Source organism: Xenopus laevis, chromosome 6S (genome assembly GCF_017654675.1).
Source record: "Xenopus laevis strain J_2021 chromosome 6S, Xenopus_laevis_v10.1, whole genome shotgun sequence".
Taxonomy (NCBI): Eukaryota; Metazoa; Chordata; class Amphibia; order Anura; family Pipidae; genus Xenopus; species Xenopus laevis.
This window is the reverse complement of record NC_054382.1, coordinates 29,140,783-29,164,789: the sequence shown is the minus strand read 5'-3', so window position 1 is coordinate 29,164,789 and position 24,007 is coordinate 29,140,783. Positions and strand designations below refer to the sequence as shown.

The 24,007-nt window shown below is 37.6% G+C and overlaps 1 protein-coding gene across 1 annotated transcript in view; it reads left to right on the top strand.

Annotated features, from left to right (window-relative positions):
- dgkb.S (diacylglycerol kinase beta S homeolog) overlaps positions 1-24,007 on the top strand; it is a 267,377-nt gene that overhangs the window by 116,808 nt on the left and 126,562 nt on the right. Inside the window, exon 20 of the mRNA XM_041567492.1 lies at positions 2,791-2,855. Within this exon, the coding sequence (XP_041423426.1) occupies positions 2,791-2,855 (65 nt within the window). The remainder of the gene's footprint in view (positions 1-2,790; positions 2,856-24,007) is intronic.

The following is a 24,007-nucleotide window of genomic DNA, read 5'->3' as shown; positions in this document are numbered from 1 at the left end:
TTGGTTTTACAATCAAAATATATTGCAGGGGAACATTTTTAAACCATTCAGACATTGTTAGACTATGGAATAATAAAGTGTAGATACTGATATTACTTTAATCACTCTGTGTTATTAAAAATGAATGTAAAATCATTAATAGCATCTCTTCTACAATGTACAGTATGTCATCCTATTCTCTATCTATGACAAGTTTGTCTGATCCCAGATACTAATTATGTATAGGATTATTGAAGATCACATGAAGTAATGTAGTTCCATTACTGATTAAGGCCATTTTGTAGTTTGAATATAAAGACCTGTACTTAAATGAGAGCTATTATCAAATATATTTCCGTATTTTTAGTCTCTATGCATTACAGTCTGTACTGTACTTTGCAATTTCTGCCTCAAGTAATAGCAATTATTGTTTCTTTTTAATTGGCATTGTAGCATTGTAAATACACAAAAGATCATAAATATACTATACAATGCTGCAAAACAGTGCATTTTAACTAGTGATAATTTGTCTCAAAGGTGATACAGAAATAATCTGCTGATATACAATGTATGATTCACTCAGAATTGTTTTGTATCAATTGACTCCCAATTTGCATCTGTTTACATTTTGATTCAACCAGAGAACAAATTAAATATAGTTATTAATGAAATGGTGACCTATTTGCATGGCACTGATCTCAAAGAATAATAGAAAGGTTTACTCAAGGCAGGTGTTCATTTCAGGACAGCCTTGCATCCATGTGCCTCATGCAGCAATTCAGATAAAACTGATGGTTTAGTGCAAAGCATAATTATAGGAGAGTATGATGTATAACAGTTTGTGAATAACACTCGGAGGGACTTTGTCTGCAATTTTCCACTTTACATACCATATCATGCATTAGGAAATAGGTCCATCTTTTTAGGACACTGCCTATCCCTTATCCTTTGCATATGCCTTATAGTCCTTTAGATTCAGTATGTAGTGCCCTTCATTTTCCATAGCAGACTATAGAAATGTATGACATTCTACTATGCAGACATTGAGTGACTAGTGTTTGATATTTTATCCCTGCTGTTGCTTGCTGGCTAGTGGCACAACATAAATTTTGCCGTTCTCCCAACTGATGAATGAAACTGAATATTTTGCTCACCAAAACTTCTAATAGAGAGCAATACCCTTAAGCACTAAATTCTCCAGCATAAAAAAAACATTCTCCAGAGTAGGATGATTATCCTGGTCAGCCAATGGAGAAGGTGCTTATGAGTCACAACCTTTTTAAGCAGTTGCTCAACAGCTGAAACTGACCTTTGTCATGGTAAATCTCCCATTAATAATAAAAAACATTTTTCTTTTTTGCACATTAACCTGTATAGTGCACTTTACTCATTTTTACATTTTTTTCTTTTCTAAATACATGTTTTTTTAACAATTATGGTATCTCACCTTAGTTTTTTTCACAACAGGGTTTTACAGCTTCACAGTTTTGGCAAAAAAAAATCTCTTCATTTGATGTGTGAGACTTGGGGTCACATTTACTTAGATTGCTTAAAGGATTAGAATAAAAAACTTCGAATTTCGGATGTTTTTTTTGGCTACTTCGACCATCGAATTGGCTACTTCGACCTTCGACTATGACTTCGAATCGAACGATTCGAACTAAAATTTGTTCGACTATTCGACCATTCAATAGTCGAAGTACTGTCTCTTTAAAAAAAACTTCGACCCCCTACTTCGCCACCTAAAACCTTCCGAACCTCAATGTTAGCCTATGGGGAAGGTCCCCATAGGCTTTCTAAGCTTTTTTTGGTCGAAGGAAAATCGTTCGATCGATGGATTAAAATCCTTTGAATCGTTTGATTCGAAGTATTTAATCGTTTGATTCGAAGGATTTAATCATTCGATCAAAAGATTTTTCCTTCGATCGAATTGCGGTAAACCCTTCAACTTTGATATTCGAAGTTGAAGGATTTAACTTTGACAGTCGAATATCGAGGGTTAATTTAATATACCCTAAGTAAATCTGCCCCTAAGTTTCCATTAATTCTGCCATTGATACAGTTCTATGTATGGGCTGTATTCACATTGTAGTCATCTTTAATAATCCATGTAATTTGCTCACAAATCTGTAATGCAAAATGCTTCCTGTTTCAGAGACAATGTATTAATAACAAGTAATGTATGAATGAAAAACTTCCTTTGTCTAGCAAGATATTACTGCACAGGGAATAGTAACATGGATTTTTAGTTGCAGTTGATGGTGATGCTATTGTATGAATATTTTCATGCTATTTGTCATGAGTATAAGTGTTTCACTTCAGCAAAGGACAATGATAATAACTGTAAAGTAATTACATAGTTTAAGGGAATATTCTTCAATAAATGCATGACAATGGATTTGCACACACACAAGCACAATTCTTTGTGACGCTCTTTGTGTAAAATCCGAAAAAAGTCACAGTTTTCAGCGACAAATCTGAAAAAGTCACAGTTTTCAGCATCAAATCCAAATAATCTGTATGATTCCGATTTTTTCACAATTTATTGAGTTTTTTCCTGCACACGTTTTATTTTCTGAGAAGGTAACTTCCAAAAAATGAAATTAAACTACAATGTCCCTCAGTACAATGATAGAAGATCAGTTATACTGTCTGTCAGTTTAACTGAACTTATATCATTATACTGAGGGACATTTTTTTAGATAGATTTCTAAGAAAGGCTTTTATGAAATGTGTAAAAGTAACAAAAAAATCGACTTAATTATTATTAAGAATTTAAATAATATAATATTTTGATTCTACTTATTGCAGGATGCATCCATTGCACATAGATTTCATCTGATGAGAGAAAAACATCCAGAAAAATTCAACAGTAGGTAAGAATGCAGCATGCATGTATATTTTTTTAGTATGGGGTAGAACAATGATTGGATGTGTAATCATAGGTCAGGATACTGCACCATATTTATAGAACAACTAGAAATCTGAATGTCTTTTATTTGTATCATAGTTGATCAGTTACAAGTTTCCATGGGGACCTTTTTTGTCATTGTAGGTGTGAAACATTGAAGGATTCATGTTCAATGATTATTTTGGCTGATCATTGTTACTGTTATTATTATTATATTGTTTTGTTTTGTTTTGTTTTATTTTATATACCTACCATAAGTTAAGACCACAGTATAATTCCCAACTAAACTTAGATAAAGAATGCTGCCTGCCCGTTGAATGGAAATGAGTGAACCGACTTTGTTTCACATCTCAGAGTGCATTAAACTAAACTTTATATTTTGTGTTCTTTAATGTCCCACCAAGGAACTAATAAAAGGACCTACAAAAACACAAAAATAATGTACATATCAGCTTGTCAAGGCAACCTGGAATTGTGGACTGTAACAATGTATCAGGAAAAATATGATAGTTGAGTGATTTAGCTGTCTGCCATAATGGAGAAAAATCTACTAACAGTATTATTTGGAGGAACTGACAAAACCTCCAAAACTGGTATACACATTTAGGGGTTATTTGTTTTTTTCAGATGTATTTAAATAAAAAAGTCAGAGCAAATTAGAATCCATGATGTGACCTTATTTATTAATAAAAAAGCATGATTTAATCGGATTGGGAACAAACTTGATAAAATCGATGGAGTTTTTACTCAAAACATACAATTTGTTTGGACTCTTTCCCGAAAAGCCTGAATTTTTAGTATTTTTGCCCAAAAAGACTGAATAGTTGGATTTTGTGGCTAATTTCAGCGCAGACCATAGAAGGTTCCAAATAAGATCCTTCCAATAGGGACCTCTCCCATTGACTTATATACAACCTCGGCAGGTCTAAGATGCCATATTTTCAGATTTAGACTTTTTTCATCTCTGGGGTATAATAAATCTCAAAAAATGTCAGTTTTTTCACAAATAATTTGGATTTCATAGTAAAAAACAATCAAATTGTATTTATATATATATATTTGATGCACACACATGTAGCTCTAGAGGTTTTTGTACCCCTATATATTGTGTCTATAGCAGATGACATCCAAGCCCCTCGTAAAGGTCTTCCATAACAACATCTTCTGGCAGCAAAGGCCACAGCCTCACTGACCATTTATGCTGATTAAAATATTTTTCTCAAGTTTCAGAAGGTGGCTTTTTGTCCTTTGACCTTTTCTATTTGAAAAAAAAAAGATTCCTGCAATATATGAATGAAACAAAACCAACTTTGTTTAATTGTGACATTCTATAAAAACAGCAACTTTTTTTTAATTATATATTAGCCTTTGAAATCTGAAATTAGCGTAATGGCCTATTTTCTGTATGGGTCACAAATGCCAAACTGTTTAAGCATATGAATTATTAATATACATAAATACATTTCATGTGAAGTCATCAGAATATTTTTGTTCCCTTGTTTCATTGTCAAGACCATTTTGTTTTGTCAAGAGAATTGCTTTGCAGCAGCTTAATGTATTTGCTATAGTTATGAACTATTTGAACAAACTGGATTAATGGATTTCTCTGCTGAGTCTGCATGTAAGTACATAAATACAGGGGTTAGTTTTAAATTAGTTTAATATGTATTTTGCAAATCATTTTTTTTTTTTTTGGCAAAAATGAACACTACCTTAAAAATACCAGTCTGTTCACCAGGTCAAGATGATAACAGTTTTAATAGAATTCAGAGGAAGTGACAACATTGTAATGTATTATAATATATCTTTTTGGCCCGCAGTGGGAAGCCTGGAGCTATGGTTCCTCTGTGCTTACGTCAAAACAGGAGATGTGATGGACAAACTGGTGCTGTAGGGGAATGCCTGGATGCAAATACAGTACCTTTAATAAATGCAAAACCCTTGCACTTTCCTATAGTTGCCTAAATGATTCCATCCAACTTCTGTTCTAAATCATGCAGAAGTGCACCTATTCATTCAGGGGAACCCTGGAGCTACTACCATCTTAAAAACAACCATATTTCCAGGGTAACCATTCCCAACTGGATTAATAGATGAAGAAGACTTACCTCTGTATTTTATACTTTTTCTATTTTATTTCGCAATTCTGCAATTCTGGCATAAAAAATAGACCTTTAAAGTAATAGTAAAATGTAATCTAACCAACAGATTCCCTCTCTCTGTGCACAATTCACAAAAGGGTCATTCGAGGACATTTGACATTGTTATCCAAACACTGCACTGTCTACTGATACAAAATGTTCATAGTTCAATAGTCATGCCTGTATCACATGTCTGTAGACTTTGCATATCTGCAAAGTGTATGTTTACATTTTAGGGCTTGTATCAGTTCCATGCAAATACTTTATAATCGCTGCTCATACAGATTTTATTTTTAGATGTTAGTTCATTCATACTTTACATGTGTTTGCACTTCATTCAAATGATACAGATTTTCCATATGTTTTAAAATGTTTTATTATTTGCATCACAGGTGGCTCATTCACTGCTCACATATAATTTACACAAATGCTGGTTAAGGTACTATTTTTCTCTGAGTTATATCATTTTAGGAGATTAATATTATTGCTGGTGGTTAAGGCTTATGGCATTTTTCTTACTATGATCCTTTAAGAGAGAACTGTGGAGATCAAGACCCATTCCCTTGCTTTTTCTGTTTTATATTCACTTAAATGGTACAGGTATAGAATCTATTATCCAGAAAGCTTGGGGCTTGGGGGTTTTCCGGATAAGAGATTTTTATACAATCTGGATTACAATACCGTAAATCTGCTAAATATTATTTAAACATTAAAGAAACCCCATAGGATTGCTTTGCCACCATCAAGATGGGTTTATGCAGCTTAGTTATCTTCAAGTAGAAGTACAGTGAAAAAGGAAATAATTTTTTACAACATTTTAATTTTTTTGCTTATAATTGAGTCTATGGGAGACGGCCTTCCTGTAATTCAGAGCTTTCTGGATAATGGGTTTCCACATAAGGAATGAGTTTGAGTATGAATCATGGGGATGTTTTAAAAGTAGAAAAGAAGAAAATTCAAGAAATTAGTAAAGTTTTGACTGTTATACATACTATGGCCTAAGTTACAAGCACAATTGCTAGAGCACTGAACAGAACAAAGCTGCACCCCTTAGGACCCATACATACAACTCTTGCACCAGTTTCCATGAAATGTTCCAGTTGTGGTGAATGACAGCACAGCTCACACAGGCGCAATTAAGCACTGTAACTTATGTTTACCTTTGGCAATGGCCTTACCCTGTATGCCCTACTATATAATAAAATATCAATAACAAAATACTTGAAAGAATAATTGTATACCTTTATTCTTGTGGGAAAATGAGGCAAGAAAACAAACCAATGAAATATATACAATAATATATACAATACATGTCACAAAACTCATCCCGAAATGTCTCATAAGCAAATAGTTATGTTCATGCTGTTGTGTTGCAGACTTCTATATTACGTTGCAGGCGCATTATGGTCAAGCTTTTTGTGTTGCAGACTTCTTATGCCATGATATGGCAGGACACTGTGTGTGAGATGGCTTCTTTGATGAGGTTGGAAATACTGCATCATGTTCGGTACCTCTTATGCAATAAGCACTGCAGCACTTTTGATGAACTATCAACTTACCTCTGTGCTGTAATTGCTGGTCCCTAGAGCACACGTGGCGAGCACTTCCGGCTTTGTGGCCAAACTCATTGCCCGTTGTTAGGTCTAACCTGTTTAGTATCTGGGTGTGAATTCTGTCTGTTTGATTCCAGTTTTTATCCTTGCCTGCCTGACTATTCTGTACTCTGTCAATCCTGACCCTTGTCTGCCTGACTATTCTGAACTCTGCCAATCCTGACCCTTGTCTGCCTGACTATTCTGAACTCTGCTAAGACACTTGCCTGCCTGATGATTCTGAACTCTACTAGTATTGACCCTTGCCTGCCTGACTACTCTTTAAATGTTGCCTGTACCGACACTGGCCTGATTGACCTTGCTTCAACTCCACCTGTAACGACCACTGCCTGTCTGATCCTGCTTGAACTCCGCCTGTACCGACCCCGGCCTGCCAGACTATGCTTTTCGTCTATTCCCTGAACTGTTGCCTTCCGTCCAAAACCTTGGAAATGCATGTGCCCCTTTGCTTGTTCAGAACATCTGCTTTGCTCCTCTCAAGGTAAGACCTGGCGGCATCTGATTAGCCGAGGGCTCCTCCTGAGGCTAAAGGTGGTTGCTACAGGCAGAAGATTGAGCCATGACCAGGGAGCTTAGCACTTGATCTAAATTTAGAGAGCCATACGTGATAGTACCTTGTACCTTACTTGGTCTTACCCAGACTTGTTTCTGCCTGTTGCAACTCCCTGAAACTCTTGAAAGAGCATGTGTTATCTGCAAGTCTGTACTATTGGAGAATCCAACACACAAAGCTCATCTCTTGGCAGACAGTGATTCTTAAATCAAAATTATATCTCTTTATTGGGTTATCTACTGCTAATTAGATGTTACAATCATAAATGCACTCAGTAAATACTTCTATACTGGCAACACCTACATTTGCTTTGCTACTAACCCTTACTAGGCCCTTCATTGGAGCTTTTGGCTGTCTAATAATCACCCTGTTCCTACCCTGATCCTGCCTCTCACTCCTATAGTGAGCTGATACTAATCTTTCCTAGCACTCATTTTGACCTACTGGGACCTACCTCGATCTCAGGCCCTTCAGCACACCACCTCCTTCAGCAACTGAGGGGAAAACAAGACATAACATGTGGTAGCTTCCCTTTTATAGAATAGGAAACCCTGACACCACCTAGCCAAATACTGAACTAACAAAAAGCAAAAATGCTCCCCTTCGAACTGTAATACAGAACCAACCGTTAGCTGGCCAAAACCCTCCTAGGGACTACAAAAACACTAAATATTTGCCAGAACCTTTTATTATCAGCATGTCCTACTGCAGCCTTGCCTTGCATTCAGTGTTGAGAAAAGATAGAACACTGAAATAGTTTGATCTTTTTCACAGATTGTTTTTATAGGTAGAACCCAATTGATGGGGGAAATACAGAGGAAGCAAGATATTTCTATAGTAGTAGTAAGTCAAATCAACTACACTTGCTGTTTTTTCTTTTTCCTTGAAGACGTTTTGCAAGCCATTCAACTGAGTTTCTCAATTCAGAATTCAGAAATTTTGAGCTGTACAAAAATATTTATGGTTATATACCCTGGATTGTTACTCCAATCAGCATAATCTGTTCAGTAAAACCAGCATAGGGTCAGAGACCTCTTGGAGGTAAGGTGTTGATTGTATTAAGCAAGATTTGAGCTATTCAGTGTTATTAAACTGTCCAGGGAGATGTACTGAAACAGCATTGTATGTGGCATACAACAGATGTCGCACCCCGCCCGCCTCTGTTTAAACTTGGAGGCACATTTACTAGTGTGAATTCTGTTTTTTTAGCCACAACAAACCAATTTGCAGCACCATTGCCAAAAAGGCAAGAAAGAGATTTCGCTAGCAGAAAATCTCAGCACTAGAGAACTTTTGTGCTGTTTCCCAGGTGAATGTTGCCTAAGGCAAATGATCTTTAATCCCTTTCTGTAAAGATGTCAAAGTTTCTCTTAGTTACCCTTTTTGCCAAAGTCTATTTCACCAGGTTGTGACTGGCGAATAGATATGCTGAAACTTCACCCTTAACATCAGTGTCGGACTGGGGGTACTGGGCCCACTGGGACTGCTACTTCAAGGGCCCCAACACAGTGTTATACTGGGACACCAGAAGCCCATTTCAGTACTTTTACTGTACAGTAACTCTCCTCACTCAACCTCTATTCTCCTAGTCTCTTTTCTTTACATACTATAATCTATTATTCTATCTATTTAGCCTTTTTGTTCTCATAGAAATAGGGAATGACCATGAAATAGACCAAATGCTTAGCAGCATGAGGGCCCACTGACACCTGGGCCCACCGGGAGTTTTCCTGGTATCCTGGTGGTACAGTCCGACACTGTTTAACATTATTATGTCATTGACATCATATCCGGTATCCAAAAAAGTCATAAATAAAGACAAAACGTTGATGTTTTTTCATATGTATAAGGTATGATTATTATTTACAAGTTGCAACTGTTTAAAAAAATGTAAATAAAAAATTTGAAACATATGAAGCTCACTCATGCTTCAGAGTTTAGGGTGGGCTCATGGCCTATTTCTCTAGTTTCTTGATTTGATTTCTTGGACATTGTTAATAAATATTGGCAACTTCCAGCAATTTCTCCAATAATAAAAACATACATATGACCTTTATGTACTCACTTGAATTTAAATTGACTTAAGCGTAAGTTAACAAAGTTTTGCTTGGAAAAAAGAAATTCTAGAGAAAAAGCGCTAGAAAATTTTTGCACTAATGAATCTTTGCTAATTAAAGTGTGCTGGCGTTCTTTTGCTAAGATGAAATTATGTATTTTAATGAATATGCGCAGTCGTCATGAAATAATGTCTAGTGGTGCAAAGTATGGCGAAGGTTTCCGAAAAAAAAAATTGGCATGTAAATAAATCTGCCCTTGGTTTTTCCTTTTTCACACACGGTATATGACCTCTTTTAAACTAATCCTCCTGCCTGTCCAGAATGTGAACTTGCCAACTTGTGAACATGTGCCCTTATTTTCGAGATGTAGGTACACCTGAGAAGCTGGCTGTTCTGTGATGCTCCATACATCACTGTAAAAGTTGTTTAATTGCTCCCACGTATAAAGTTCTTATGCTTTGCTTTTGGATCTCTTGTATAAAGCAGCTGCTGCTTCAATGTGTTGCTGGGTTTTAAAGCAGACCAGGATGTGGTGTTTATTAAAGTGATACTGACACCAGAAATTAAACCTTTTCATAAAACTATAACAACATGGTTTGTCATTTTGCTGTAAAAATATTTGGCCAGTGCATTTATAATACCTATATGATCCCCCATGTTCCTCTATGAGGGGACTGCTATATTTACACAGCAGTAGTCCATTAGCATTAGAAACTCAAACTGGCAGTCAGTCAGTTTGGCATAACAATTAGGTTTAGGAATTTGAAGCAGCAATTACTTAAAAAGTAGTAGTGAAAAATTATCAACACGAAATATAGGTAACTTCTGATGTACAGTACTTCTTAAAGATCCTTCTACATTTTTTGGACACCCCAGAAATATATGGTGGGACCAAGTTCTTTTTCATCTGTCCTGCTCTCCACCTTCACAGGTAGTTTTGAGGTTGTTCTTTCTATTTCTCCCGGTTTAACAAAGGCCCAGTCTGAATACCCGCACGTTTTAAGGACCCCTCTAAGGTGCTTCAACTCTTTTGCCTAAAACTCTGTGCTGGTGGGGATCATGTCTGCTAGTTGTTGTAGTGTTCTAATCGATGATGGGATTCAAATAGTATTGGTCCATGTGGCTTGGTTCCCTGTAGATCTCTATTTCCAGCTTTCTTCTCTCTCTTACCAAGCAGTCTAAAAAAGCCAGTGTGTTATCTCACATATCTTCACCTGTAAACTTGTTGATGTGGTCCACTGTATTGATGGACAGTTTAATAACAGCTCATCGCCCCAATCATACTAATACAATCAATACCTTACCTCCATGAGGTCACTCACCCCATGCTGGTTTTATTAAACATATTATTATCCTGATATTATACTGAGTAAGATTCCACAGTATAAACTCACCAATATTTTTGTACAGGTCATTCAGAATAGAGAAAGCCAGTCGGATGACTAGTGTAACGTCTTTAAGAAAAAACAAAGTAGTCCAGATTGATTTGACTTATTACTACAGATAAACCATGACATGGATGAATGAGAACCTTCACAGACATGAAGCAATATATAATTCTGCACCCCCATGTATCAGCTGTAAACTGAGCAATGTAAAGCATAAGCACTGGAACCCTTGACATTGATGTTTAATATTTTAACCAGCTAAAAGAGAAGGTGTCCCTACCAACAGAAACAATAGGTAGAGTAGCAAGTATAGGGCAGAAGATATGCCTACTACGTTTCTGTGCATCAGTCTTTTCTAAATCTCACAACTGTTTTGGAATATTAAATTACTTTATATTATTTTATAGTTGATTAAGTTGATTAAGGAAGTATCTTACTGATCTTCAGGAAAAATAACATCACCAAGCTATTTAATTAAATTAAAATATAATGCTGCCTTCAGTTTGTTGTTTAGGACAGAAATTATTGTGGCACCTCTGGAGCAAAATTTAGTGTTACGAATTAACAACAGTTGCCAAGGGGATACAATTTATCAAACTGTTAAATTTAGGCAAAATTTTAGTAGTTACAGAAAACGGTCAATTTGATATCATACCGAGCTTAGAAACAGTAACACATATAGTGAGTAAGTGCTAAAGGCAGCTGGTAACACCTGACCCGATGGACTCAGAATATATATAAAGGATATAATTATCATACTTGGGTTATCACAATCAACCGAATCATACATTATGGTTTCTAAACCATTTTATTGCTATGGAAATCTAAATAATGGAATGGAAGGAAAGCATTCACTTCGAAAAGGCGCCAGTAAATAGAATTTGTTGATTGGTTGCTATAGATTTGCAAGAATAAGTGCAAACGTTTTTACCCCTACTGTATATTGTAAACAGAATATAAGAACAAAATTTATCCTGAAGCTGCTTTATATACATTTATATTTAGCATGCCTTCCCAACAACTAGAGGACATATACTTCTGTTGTGTAAACTGTTGTGTATATTTTATATATCTAGAGAGAGAGAGAGAGAGAGAGTTAGAAAGTTTTTTGGGGAAAATGATAAAAAATAATAGATGGGAATCAATTAAAAAAAGTGTTTGTTTATGGTCAACAATCTGAAAACAACTCAAACTTGTACCATAGAAATTAGATTGCTGAAACTGCATACTGGAGAGTTGCTGAATATAAAGCTAAATAACTCAAAACCCACTAATAATAAAAAATAAAATCCAATTGCAAATTGTCTCTGAATATCAATCTCTATCATACTACAAGTAAGCGTAAAGGTGAACAACTCCTTTAATTAATAACCTAGACCCTCTTTAACCCTTTGCCTGCCAAGCACGTACGGCGTACGTGCTGGCAGGCAAATGCTCAGGCTGCCAAGAACGTACATTGTACGTTCTTTAGCAGCTGAGCGCTCTCTCTGCTTCGGCGGCTTTTGCCGCCTCCGCAGAGAGTGGGGAGAGAAGACAGCCCCCTAGGCAACGAGGCTGGGGGGCTGTCAAGTCGGATCTGCGACTCGATTGTCGCAGATCCGACTTCAAAGTAGCAGACGCATCGCATGGAGCGTCTGCTACTACACTCACCTTCTTCCTGCCTGCAGAGCCGCCCACGCACTTCCTGCTGCGCAGCAACTCTGCAGACACGCTGCCAGGACTCCTCCAAAGAAGACAGCGATTCTCCTGCTCCAAAAACGGTAAGTGCACGTTTTTTTACACACTTACCTGCACCTACACATACTTACAGTACATTTATGCATTTTAGTAAAGATTGGAATTTTTTTAAATTTTTTTTTTTTAATTTTAGCACACTTGGTCCCTTTTGTACAGTTATTTACACTTATTTACACTTATTTACATGTATTTGCACACTCAGATAACTTTTATTAGTGCACAAATATGTATACACAAACAGGTGTTTTTGTTTTTTTTTACGAATTCATTATACTGTTATCTTTTGTTTTTTTTGCCTAAAAACGTGTTATTTTGGCAGCGTGACTATTGGATAATCGATTTCGGCCACTAATTACACTGTCAGAACAATTATTTTGTTATTTCATTGATTTACGCTATTTTTGTGGTTTTATTGCAATTTTATCCCTGCATTATTGTTCCCTATGTATCTTTAGTATCGTTTTGCTGTTTGGTGCTTTGGTATAGAAAGATAGATTTTACTTAGTTTGATCCGCCAAAATATGTGCTTTCCAAAAATATATGGGTTTCTGGGGGTCTTTTTACAGTTTGGGGGTCTTACGGCACATAACGTACAGTTAGGGTTCTCTTTTCTGCAGCTTAGTTGGCTAGCGTGAAAATTCATAGTTACGTTTTTCATTTGGGGTCCATACACAACACATACTTTGGTAAATCTATACATATTGGGCATCAAACTATTTATTAGACCTCTGACGTCCATATTTAGAGAGATTTTTCTTTGTACGTAAAACATTGTGTCCGATAAATGCGGCAAACTGCAACATTTTTAGGCGATTTTCAGAAATGTTGTAAAAACCTATATGTTTAGAAAAGCTTTGCAGTTTGGTAGTTTCGTGTAGAAAGACGTCGTTATCTTTGTTGGAATCGGCAGAATGTGTACTTTCCAAAAATGTATGGTTTTGGGGGGTCATTGCTGTTAGGAGGGTCTTGAGGCAAATAATATGAAGTCAAGGGTCTATGTTCACAGAAGGCGAATGGGCAGCGGAGAAAACTCATATTCACTATTTTTATTTGGGGTCCGCACATGCCAGCTGCCTTGGTATATCTATGCATATTGGGCATCAAACTGTTCAGTAGACCCTTGGCATCAATATTTATGGTGTTTTACAATTGTATGTAAGAAATTGGGTGAGATAAATGCGGCCAATTGCAATATTTTTAGGCGATTTTCAGAAATGTAAAAACAGTTGCTTTTATCGCCAAATTTAGGAAAGGCTTGCGACTTGGTACTTTGGAGTACAAAGACATGCATACCCAATTTGGATTCGCAGGAATGTGTACTTTCCAAAAATATATGGTTTTATGGGGTGAACGCACTTTTTTCTACCTTTGCCCCCCCCAAAACAATGTAAATGTGTTGATTTTGCAGTACCTGAAATGACAGACCATATGGGGGTCTTTGTTTTGGGGCCCCTATACGCCACGTGCTTGGGTACACCTATACATATTGGGCATCAAACTGTTCAGAGGACCCCAGGCTTTCATATTTGGGGTGATTTGTCTTGATACCTAAAAGTATGTGGGTAATACAATGCTGCAGGGTCGAAATTTTGAAGTCATTTTTGGAAATGTCCCCCAAATCACCAAATTTAGGAATGGTTTGCGGCTTGGTACTTTGGAGTACAAAGACATGCATACCCAATTTAGATCCGTGGGAATGTGTACTTTCCGAAAATATATGGTTTTCTGGGGTGAACTTACTTTTTTCTACATTTTCCCCCCTCAAAACAATGTAAATGTGTTGATTTTGCAGTACCTGAAATGACAGACCATATGGGGGTCTTCGTTTTGGGGCCCCTATACGCCACGTGCTTGGGTACACCTATACATATTGGGCATCAAACTGTTCAGAGGACCCCAGGCTTTCATATTTGGGGTGATTTGTCTTGATACCTAAAAGTATGTGGGTAATACGATGCTGCAGGGTCGAAATTTTGAAGTCATTTTTGGAAATGTCCCCAAAATCACCAAATTTAGGAATGGTTTGCGGCTTGGTACTTTGGAGTACAAAGACATGCATACCCAATTTAGATCCGTGGGAATGTGTACTTTCCGAAAATATATGGTTTTCTGGGGTGAACTTACTTTTTTCTACATTTGCCCCCCTCAAAACAATGTAAATGTGTTGATTTTGCAGTACCTGAAATGACAGACCATATGGGGGTCTTCGTTTTGGGGCCCCTATACGCCACGTGCTTGGGTACACCTATACATATTGGGCATCAAACTGTTCAGAGGACCCCAGGCTTTCATATTTGGGGTGATTTGTCTTGATACCTAAAAGTATGTGGGTAATACGATGCTGCAGGGTCGAAATTTTGAAGTCATTTTTGGAAATGTCCCCAAAATCACCAAATTTAGGAATGGTTTGCGGCTTGGTACTTTGTAGTAGAAAGACATGCATACCCAATTTAGATTCGTGGGAATGTGTACTTTCCGAAAATATATGGTTTTCTGGGGTGAACTTACTTTTTGCTACCTTTGCCCCCCCCAAAACGATGTAAATGTGTTGATTTTGCAGTACCTGAAATGACAGAACATACAAGGGGGGGTCTTCCTTTTAGGGCCCCTATATGCCACGTGCTTGGGTACACCTATACATATTGGGCATCAAACTGTTCAGAGGACCCTAGGCTTTCATATTTGGGATGATTTCTCTTGATACCTAAAAGTATGTGGGTAATACGATGCTGCAGAGTAGATATTTTGAGGTGATTTTTGGAAATGTCACCTAAATCACCAAATTTAGGAATGATTTGCGGCTTGGTACTTTGGCGTAGAAAGACATGCATACCCAATTTGGATTCGTTGGAATGTGTACTTTCCGAAAATATATGGTTTTCTGGGGTGAACTTACTGTTTTCTACTTTTGCCCCCCCCAAATCGATGTAAATGTGTTGATTTTGCAGTACCTGAAATGACAGACTATATGGGGGTCTTCATTTTAGGGCCCCTATATGCCACATGCTTGGGTACACCTATACATATTGGGCATCAAACTGTTCAGAGGACCCTAGGCTTTCATATTTGGGGTGATTTGTCTTGATACCTAAAAGTATGTGTGTAATACGATGCTGCAGGGTAGATATTTTGAGGTGATTTTTGGAAATGTCACCTAAATCACCAAATTTAGGAATGATTTGCGGCTTGGTACTTTGGCGTAGAAAGACATGCATACCCAATTTGGATTCGTTGGAATGTGTACTTTCCGAAAATATATGGTTTTCTGGGGTGAACTTACTGTTTTCTACTTTTGCCCCCCCCAAATCGATGTAAATGTGTTGATTTTGCAGTACCTGAAATGACAGACTATATGGGGGTCTTCATTTTAGGGCCCCTATATGCCACATGCTTGGGTGCACCTATACATATTGGGCATCAAACTGTTCAGAGGACCCTAGGCTTTCATATTTGGGGTGATTTGTCTTGATACCTAAAAGTATGTGTGTAATAAGATGCTGCAGGGTAGATATTTTGAGGTGATTTTTGGAAATGTCACCTAAATCACCAAATTTAGGAATGATTTGCGGCTTGGTACTTTGGCGTAGAAAGACATGCATACCCAATTTGGATTCGTTGGAATGTGTACTTTCCGAAAATATATGGTTTTCTGGGGTGAACTTACTGTTTTCTACTTTTGCCCCCCCCAAATCGATGTAAATGTGTTGATTTTGCAGTACCTGAAATGACAGACTATATGGGGGTCTTCCTTTTGGGGCCCCTGTATGCCACGTGCTTGGGTACACCTATACATATCGGGCATCAAACTGTTCAGAGGACCCTAGGCTTTCATATTTGGGGTGATTTGTCTTGATACCTAAAAGTATGTGGGTAATACGATGCTGCAGGGTAGATATTTTGAGGTGATTTTTGGAAATGTCACCTAAAGCACCAAATTTAGGAATGGTTTGCGGCTTGGTACTTTGGCGTAGAAAGACATGCATACCCAATTTGGATTCGTTGGAATGTGTACTTTCCGAAAATATATGGTTTTCTGGGGTGAACTTACTGTTTTCTACTTTTGCCCCCCCCCCTAACGATGTAAATGTGTTGATTTTGCAGTACCTGAAATGACAGACTATATGGGGGTCTTCCTTTTGGGGCCCCTGTATGCCACGTGCTTGGGTACACCTATACATATTGGGCATCAAACTGTTCAGAGGACCCTAGGCTTTCATATTTGGGGTGATTTCTCTTGATACCTAAAAGTATGTGGGTAATACGATGCTGCAGGGTAGATATTTTGAGGTGATTTTTGGAAATGTCACCAAAATCACCAAATTTAGGAATGATTTGCGGCTTGGTACTTTGGCGTAGAAAGACATGCATACCCAATTTGAATTCGTGGGAATGTGTACTTTCCGAAAATATATGGTTTTCTGGGGTGAACTTACTGTTTTCTACTTTTGCCCCCCCAAAACAATGTAAATGTGTTGATTTTGCAGTACCTGAAATGTCAGACTATATGGGGGTCTTCCTTTTAGGGCCCCTATATGCCACATGCTTGGGTACACCTATACATATTGGGCATCAAACTGTTCAGAGGACCCCAGGCTTTCATATTTGGGGTGATTTGTCTTGATACCTAAAAGTATGTGGGTAATACGATGCTGCAGGGTCGAAATTTTGAAGTCATTTTTGGAAATGTCCCCAAAATCACCAAATTTAGGAATGGTTTGCGGCTTGGTACTTTGGAGTACAAAGACATGCATACCCAATTTAGATCCGTGGGAATGTGTACTTTCCGAAAATATATGGTTTTCTGGGGTGAACTTACTTTTTTCTACATTTGCCCCCCTCAAAACAATGTAAATGTGTTGATTTTGCAGTACCTGAAATGACAGACCATATGGGGGTCTTCGTTTTGGGGCCCCTATACGCCACGTGCTTGGGTACACCTATACATATTGGGCATCAAACTGTTCAGAGGACCCCAGGCTTTCATATTTGGGGTGATTTGTCTTGATACCTAAAAGTATGTGGGTAATACGATGCTGCAGGGTCGAAATTTTGAAGTCATTTTTGGAAATGTCCCCAAAATCACCAAATTTAGGAATGATTTGCGGCTTGGTACTTTGGCGTAGAAAGACATGCATACCCAATTTAGATTCAGGGGAATGTGTACTTTCCGAAAATATATGGTTTTCTGGGGTGAACGTACTGTTTTCTACCTTTGCCGCCCCCCAAAACGATGTAAATGTGTTGATTTTGCAGTATCTGAAATTACAGAACAAACGGGGGGTCTTCCTTTTGGGGCCTCCTATGCCACGTGCTTGGGTACATCTATTCATATTGGGCATCAAACTGTTCAGTGGACCCAGGATTTTATATTTGGGGTGTTTTACATTGATACCTAATGATGTGTGGGAGATATGTTGCTGTAGAGTGGAAGCTTTGAGGTCATTTTTCAAAAAATTCACCAATTTCTATAAAACACTATAACTTTAGGAAACAATTGCAACTTGGTGGTTTGGAGTACAAAGATATTTCTACCCATTTTTGATTCACCAGAATCTGTTCTTTCTAGTAATGGGTAGTTTTCTTGGGTAAACCTACTGTTAGTGGAATGTTTGGCCTTGAAATCAAAAGTATGCCGTTTGGGGAGTGTTGCTTTGGAAATTTGGTTGTGTACTGCTTGTAGATTTTGAGCTATACAAGTGAGAAATCTCCATAAAACTATATATATTTGGTATTGTCGCGTTCAGGAGACATAGACCTTTCTAAATCAGCTGTGTTCTCGTACGTAAAATGAATGATGTTTCTGATATATGTGATTGTTCTTCGTGCAACATGATTTTTTTCATTTTATTTGACACTTAGAATCCAATATTTTTTTAGAGAAGTAGAATTACACCAAAATTCTTGCATATTGTGAAAGTTCAGGTTGTCCTGAAAAAAACAATATATTGTTTTCCTGGGTTAACTAAAAGACCACCCCAGGAAAGGCCCTTAAAGTGAAAGAGTGCAAAATATCTAAAAACTGCTTGGCAGTAGATGTTCGCATCTAGGACAAAACGGCTGGCAGGGAAAGGGTTAATATGTATCTGCTTATTTACCCTTCTCTCGAATCTCTTAATTTTATTTATATCCCTTTTGACTACTGGAGACCAAATCCTCACTACATGTTCTAGATTAGGAATTACTGTTGCTTTGTAAAGGGCAAGAATTACCCTCTGCACCCCTGTATCTATTAAACCTTTACATGAATGTATATGCCTTTAACACCTAATGAGAAGGAGAGCATGTTTTGTACTTTTTATTCACAATTCAATTTGAATCACTTTTTTTTCAATCTACTGTATCAAGATATGCAAAGTGTCCAGAATGCAAATTCGCAATGAGATGATGAATGTATGTATGATAAAGGCAGAAAAGAATGAATGCATAATAGGCATCTAATTACGATCACATGCTTTACAATCAAAATGCATTCATCTGAAATCATTGATGACCTTGCATACTTGTTTCAAATAAAGTGATTTTGCCAGTGATGATCATCATATAATAAAGGGGGGGGGTCGCAATACAGGGATTCCCAGGTTAGATTGTAGAAGATTTCCATCATTAAAAACCCTCAGCAAAGTAATTAAGTCATTTTTTTTTTTTATTAAAAAATATACCATACAATATACAGTATGAGATTTGTTATCCGGAAACCCATTATCCAGAAAGATCTGAATTACAGAAAGGCCTTTTCCCATAAGGGCAAATTTAATAAATGGCGAAGTGACTAATGCTGGTGAAAATTCGGCAGCGAGACGTCATTTCAGAACTTTGCCGATTTATTAATGGTCGCTGGCGTAACTTTGCTGCTGAAGGAGATAGACTCTAGCGGAACTTCACTACCTAATGCCAGGTGAATTTGCGCTCTGGCAAATGGAGATACCTACGCAAATTCACTAAGATGCGGATTTTACTGAACGTTACCTCTTGCACAAGACTTACCTTCACTACCTCAGACCAGGCGAAGTGCAATAGAGATTTTTTTGGGGGGTAACCGGCTTCCCCTTCTGGATAACAGGTCCACATGCCTGTACTATACTTTTTATTTAAAATCATTATCCCATTTCCATAACCACAGTAGAGAAAGTAAAAGGTAGATATGCCTTATACAGTGCATTTATTTTGTGAATACTGGTATATAAAAACAAAATGTGAAATGCAAACAATCTGCGATAATACATGTTTTACACCTTCCACATCCCTACAGTTGCACTTAAAGCTAATGCATCTTTATCTCTTTCTGTTCCAAATAACACACAAGTGCTTGGAAACTCTGAAGCTATCACCACCTCCAAGCAGTGCCCACACACATGCACAGAGCACTGAAGGGGAGGGGAGAGGAAGGGGAAAAAGCCAGAGGGGAGGGAAGAGAGCCGGAGGGGAAGGGAGAGGAAAGTACTGGAGGGAGGGGGAAAAAGCCTGAGTGGAGGGGAGAGCACAGAGGAGAGACCAGCAAACATGGACTAGGGGTAGGCAGAAGACAGGTACCTGCCCAGCGCCCCTGTTTTGTTGTGCCCTAGTCAGGTGCCTCTTCTGCCTACCCCTAGTTCCAGCCCTGCCACCAAGTTAGGGTTTATTATAGGGTTTCAATTGTGGGCTGGGTCAATTGGTCCTGAAGAATGGTTAGATAACATTTTGATTCGAAGTACCAGAAATGATGCAATCCTTACTCCACAAATTCTCAAGATACAATGGGCATATGCATGCAAAATCATATTAACAACAACACGTCCAATTCAAGATACGCATAGGTTGTGACAGATACAGAAAAGGCAAATGCTGTAACTTAGGTTGTAACAGATAAAGAAAAGGGAAATATGCTAAATCAATTATTTTCTTCAGTGTATACAATAGAGGAGTCTGAGCTCCCAGGCTCACTTCATAGCTGCACTGATAGCTCAACTCAATCTAGTCAGTGGCTGACTCAGGATATGATCCATAAAGCTTTAATTAAAATGAATGTAAACAAGGCTCCAGGGCCTGATGGCATACACCCCCGGGTTCTAAGAGAGCTTAGTTCAGTTTTAGACCAGCCCCTATTTCTGATTTTCTCAGATTCGCTTTCATCTGGTATGGATCTGGTATGGTGCCTATGGATTGGAGAAAAGCTGATGTCATTCCAATATTTAAATAGGGAGTATGTTCTCAGCCTGGCAATTATAGGCCAGTAAGTTTAACATCTGTGGTGGGCAAATTATTTGAAGGCTTGTTATGAGATTACTTTCAAAATTTTGTCCTAGTGAATGGCATTATGAGCAGCAATTAGCATGACTTTATGAAGGATAGGTCATGTCAGACAAATTTGATTGTATTTTATGATGAGGTACGTAAGATGCTGGACAGTGGGGGGGTGGGGCAGTAGATGTGATCTATTTGGATTTTGCCAAAGCTTTTGATACCATGCCCCACAAATGACTGCTTTCTGAACTAAGGTCTGTTGGGCTTAATAAAGTAGTTTGCACATGGATAGGAAACTGGCTACAGGATTGGTTACAGAGGGTGGTTGTTAATGGTACATTCTCTACTGGAGTACGGTTCTTAGTGGGCTTGGTATTGGGTCCTCAGGGCATGGTATTGGGTCCACTTTTATTTAACTTGTTCATATATGACTTAGGGGAGGGTATTGTAAGCAATGTATCAGGGTTTGCAGGTGACACAAAATTATCCAGCCCAATTAATTCCATCCAGGATGTGGTATCCTTGCAACATGATCTTGACCAACTGGCAATCTGGGCAGCTAAGTGGCAAATGAGATGCAATGTTAATAAATCTAAAGTCATGCACTAAGCAAATCCACTATGGAAAAGGACTTTGGAGTCCTTGTAGATGATAAACTTGGCTGTAGCAAGCAATGCCAGTCAGCAGCATCAAGGGCAAATAAGGTCTTGAGCTGTATTAAAAGGGGCATAGAGTCAAGGGAGGAGGGGGTCATTCTTCCACTGTATAGAGCACTTGTAAGGCCCCATCTAGAATATGCCGTACAGTTTTTGTCTCCATCACTCAAACAGGACATTATTGTATTAGAGAGGGTACAGAGAAGGGCAACTAAGCTGGTAAAAGGTATGGAAATCTTAGCTATGAGGAAAGACTGGCCAAATTGGGGTTGTTCAAGCTGGAGAAGGGAGCTTAAGGGGTGTTATGATAATTATGTATAAATATATAAGGGGATCATATAATAATCTCTCTAATGCTTAATTTACCAGTTGGTCGCGAGGTCACCCATAGTGATGGGCGAATTTGCGCCGTTTCGCTTCGCCGAAAAATTCGCGAATTTTGTGCGAAATTCGCGAAACGGCGAAAAATTTGCAAAATCGCGCCGGCGTCTCGTTTTTTCGAAAAAAAAAAATTTGCCGCCGGCGAATTTTTGCCGCGAATTTTCACGGGCGTTTCGCGAATTTATTCGCTGGCGGCGAATCGCGCAAATTCGCCCATCACTAGTCACCCATTCCGATTAGAAGAAATGAGGTTCCGCCTAAATATTCGGAAGGGTTTTTTTTACACTGAGAGCTGTGAAGATGTGGAATTCTCTCTCTGAATCAGTTGGACTGGCTGATACATTAGATAGCTTTAAGAAGGGGTTGGATGGCTTTTTAGCAAGTAAGGGAATACAGGGTTATGGAAGATAGCTCATAGTACAAGTTGATCCAGGGACTAGTCCAATTGCCCTATTGGAGTCAGGAAGGAATTTTTCCCCCTCTGAGGCAAATTGGAGAGGCTTGTTTTTTTTTGCCTTCCTCTGTATCAACTGGCAGTTAGGCAGGTTAAAAAAAGTTAAAAGTTTGAACTTGATGGACGAGTGTCTTTTTTCAACCTAACTTCATTTGTTACTATGTTACTATCCACAAATTTGTTTGTGTTTATATTTTAGCCACAATGACTGCAAATGTGTAAAAAAAACACTGTATTGTAGGTAAAAAAGATAGCAAATTTCCTCATTAAACAATAATTTTTTATGCCATACAAATTAGACCCCTCCAAGGTCTCCTATAAATGTGCAATCTGCATATAACATTTGCAGTGTTTAACACTGCCCAATGAAGCTAATGTAAATTGCAACGTGCCATTCTTTATACTTTACATTCAGAGTATGGACCTTTACTATTCAAGGGAGATTTATCTATTTGACTTTATAAGCATGGGATCCCTTATCCAAATTACCAGAAGGTCATCTCCCAAAACTGAGTCCATCTAAAGCAAATCATTTACATTTTTAAATAAGATTTCCTTTTTCTGTGTAGTAATTAAACAGTACCTTGAACTTGATGGTAACGAAGCTGCATGAGTCTATGGTAGCAAAATGTAAGTTTATTTAATATTTAAATACATTTGAGCAAACTTAAGGTGTAGAGCTCTAAATTATAGAATGGTCCCTTATTCAGGAAATCCCAGGCCCCATTGGATGATAGATCCAATTCTGTATCGTTGTTTGTTAAGTATTTCAAATGGCCAATTTATTGTGAAAAATAACAGAATATTTGCATGGGAACAGGTTTTTCAAACTAAGGCCAGCGACCTAAAAGCTGTTTAAAAAGGTGATTTTTTAAAAATAGGTAAATAATGTGTCTTAGAACTGCATTACCTGCATTATATTTATGTGTACAGTGAGCCTCCCATTAACAGTAAATTACAAATCTCTGAAAGATGTAAATCACTTCCTGTATGCATCCTTTTTTCATGGGCATGTAAATCTACGCAATGTCCTTGAAAAGAGAAACAAAACAGACGATGCTTTAGAATCACAGTTTTGATTTTTAAGAATGAATGAGCCATGCTCTTAATCCCAAGCAAAAGGAATACGTGTTAGAATATGCTTTTTTTGGATTTTTTTCCCTAATTGCTTGATTTTGTAGGGGTTTTTTTTGTGGATTTTTGCCCAAAATGTCCAAAATATTAGTAGTTTGATTTTCGGGCTAATTCCAGCGCAGACCATAGAAACGTCCAAATAGGATAGGGACCTCTCCCATTGACTTATATACAACTTTGGTAGGTCTTAAATGCCAGATTTTCAGATTCTGACTATTTGCATCCATAAATCTTAAAAAAATGTAGGTGTTTTTTTCCACTAAAAAATCAGATTTTATAGGAAAAGGAACTAGAAGTTTTTAGAGTTTTTGGCATTAGGACTTTAATAAATAACCCACTGTGTCTACTAAAAATCATTTAAACATTTAATCCTATTTGGTATTATTTTATTAGTACAGAGAAAAAATATTAAAAAAAAATAATTTCTTTAAAATGCAGTCTATGGGAGATACTATCCTATAATTTGAAGCTTTTTGGATATATGCTTCCCTAAATGTGGAGAGGTCATTAGTTAAAAAGCAGGTCTCACCCCAGAGGTTCCTAAATTTCAGCATCCAAGTAGTTAATTAAAATGCAGGCTATTACTTAAATAATAGCCCCTTCTTAATCCCATGCACCAGCCGCCTCTTTTTTTCCTATGTGCTGCAACTGCAGCGATTAAAAAAGCTAATTTCCAGTATTGTGTCCAATTCTCTCATAAATAACACTACAGATGGCTTTTTACTTAAAATTGAGATTAAGTCCCCCTTATAATAAAACAAAAGTTAATATAGTTAAAAAAAA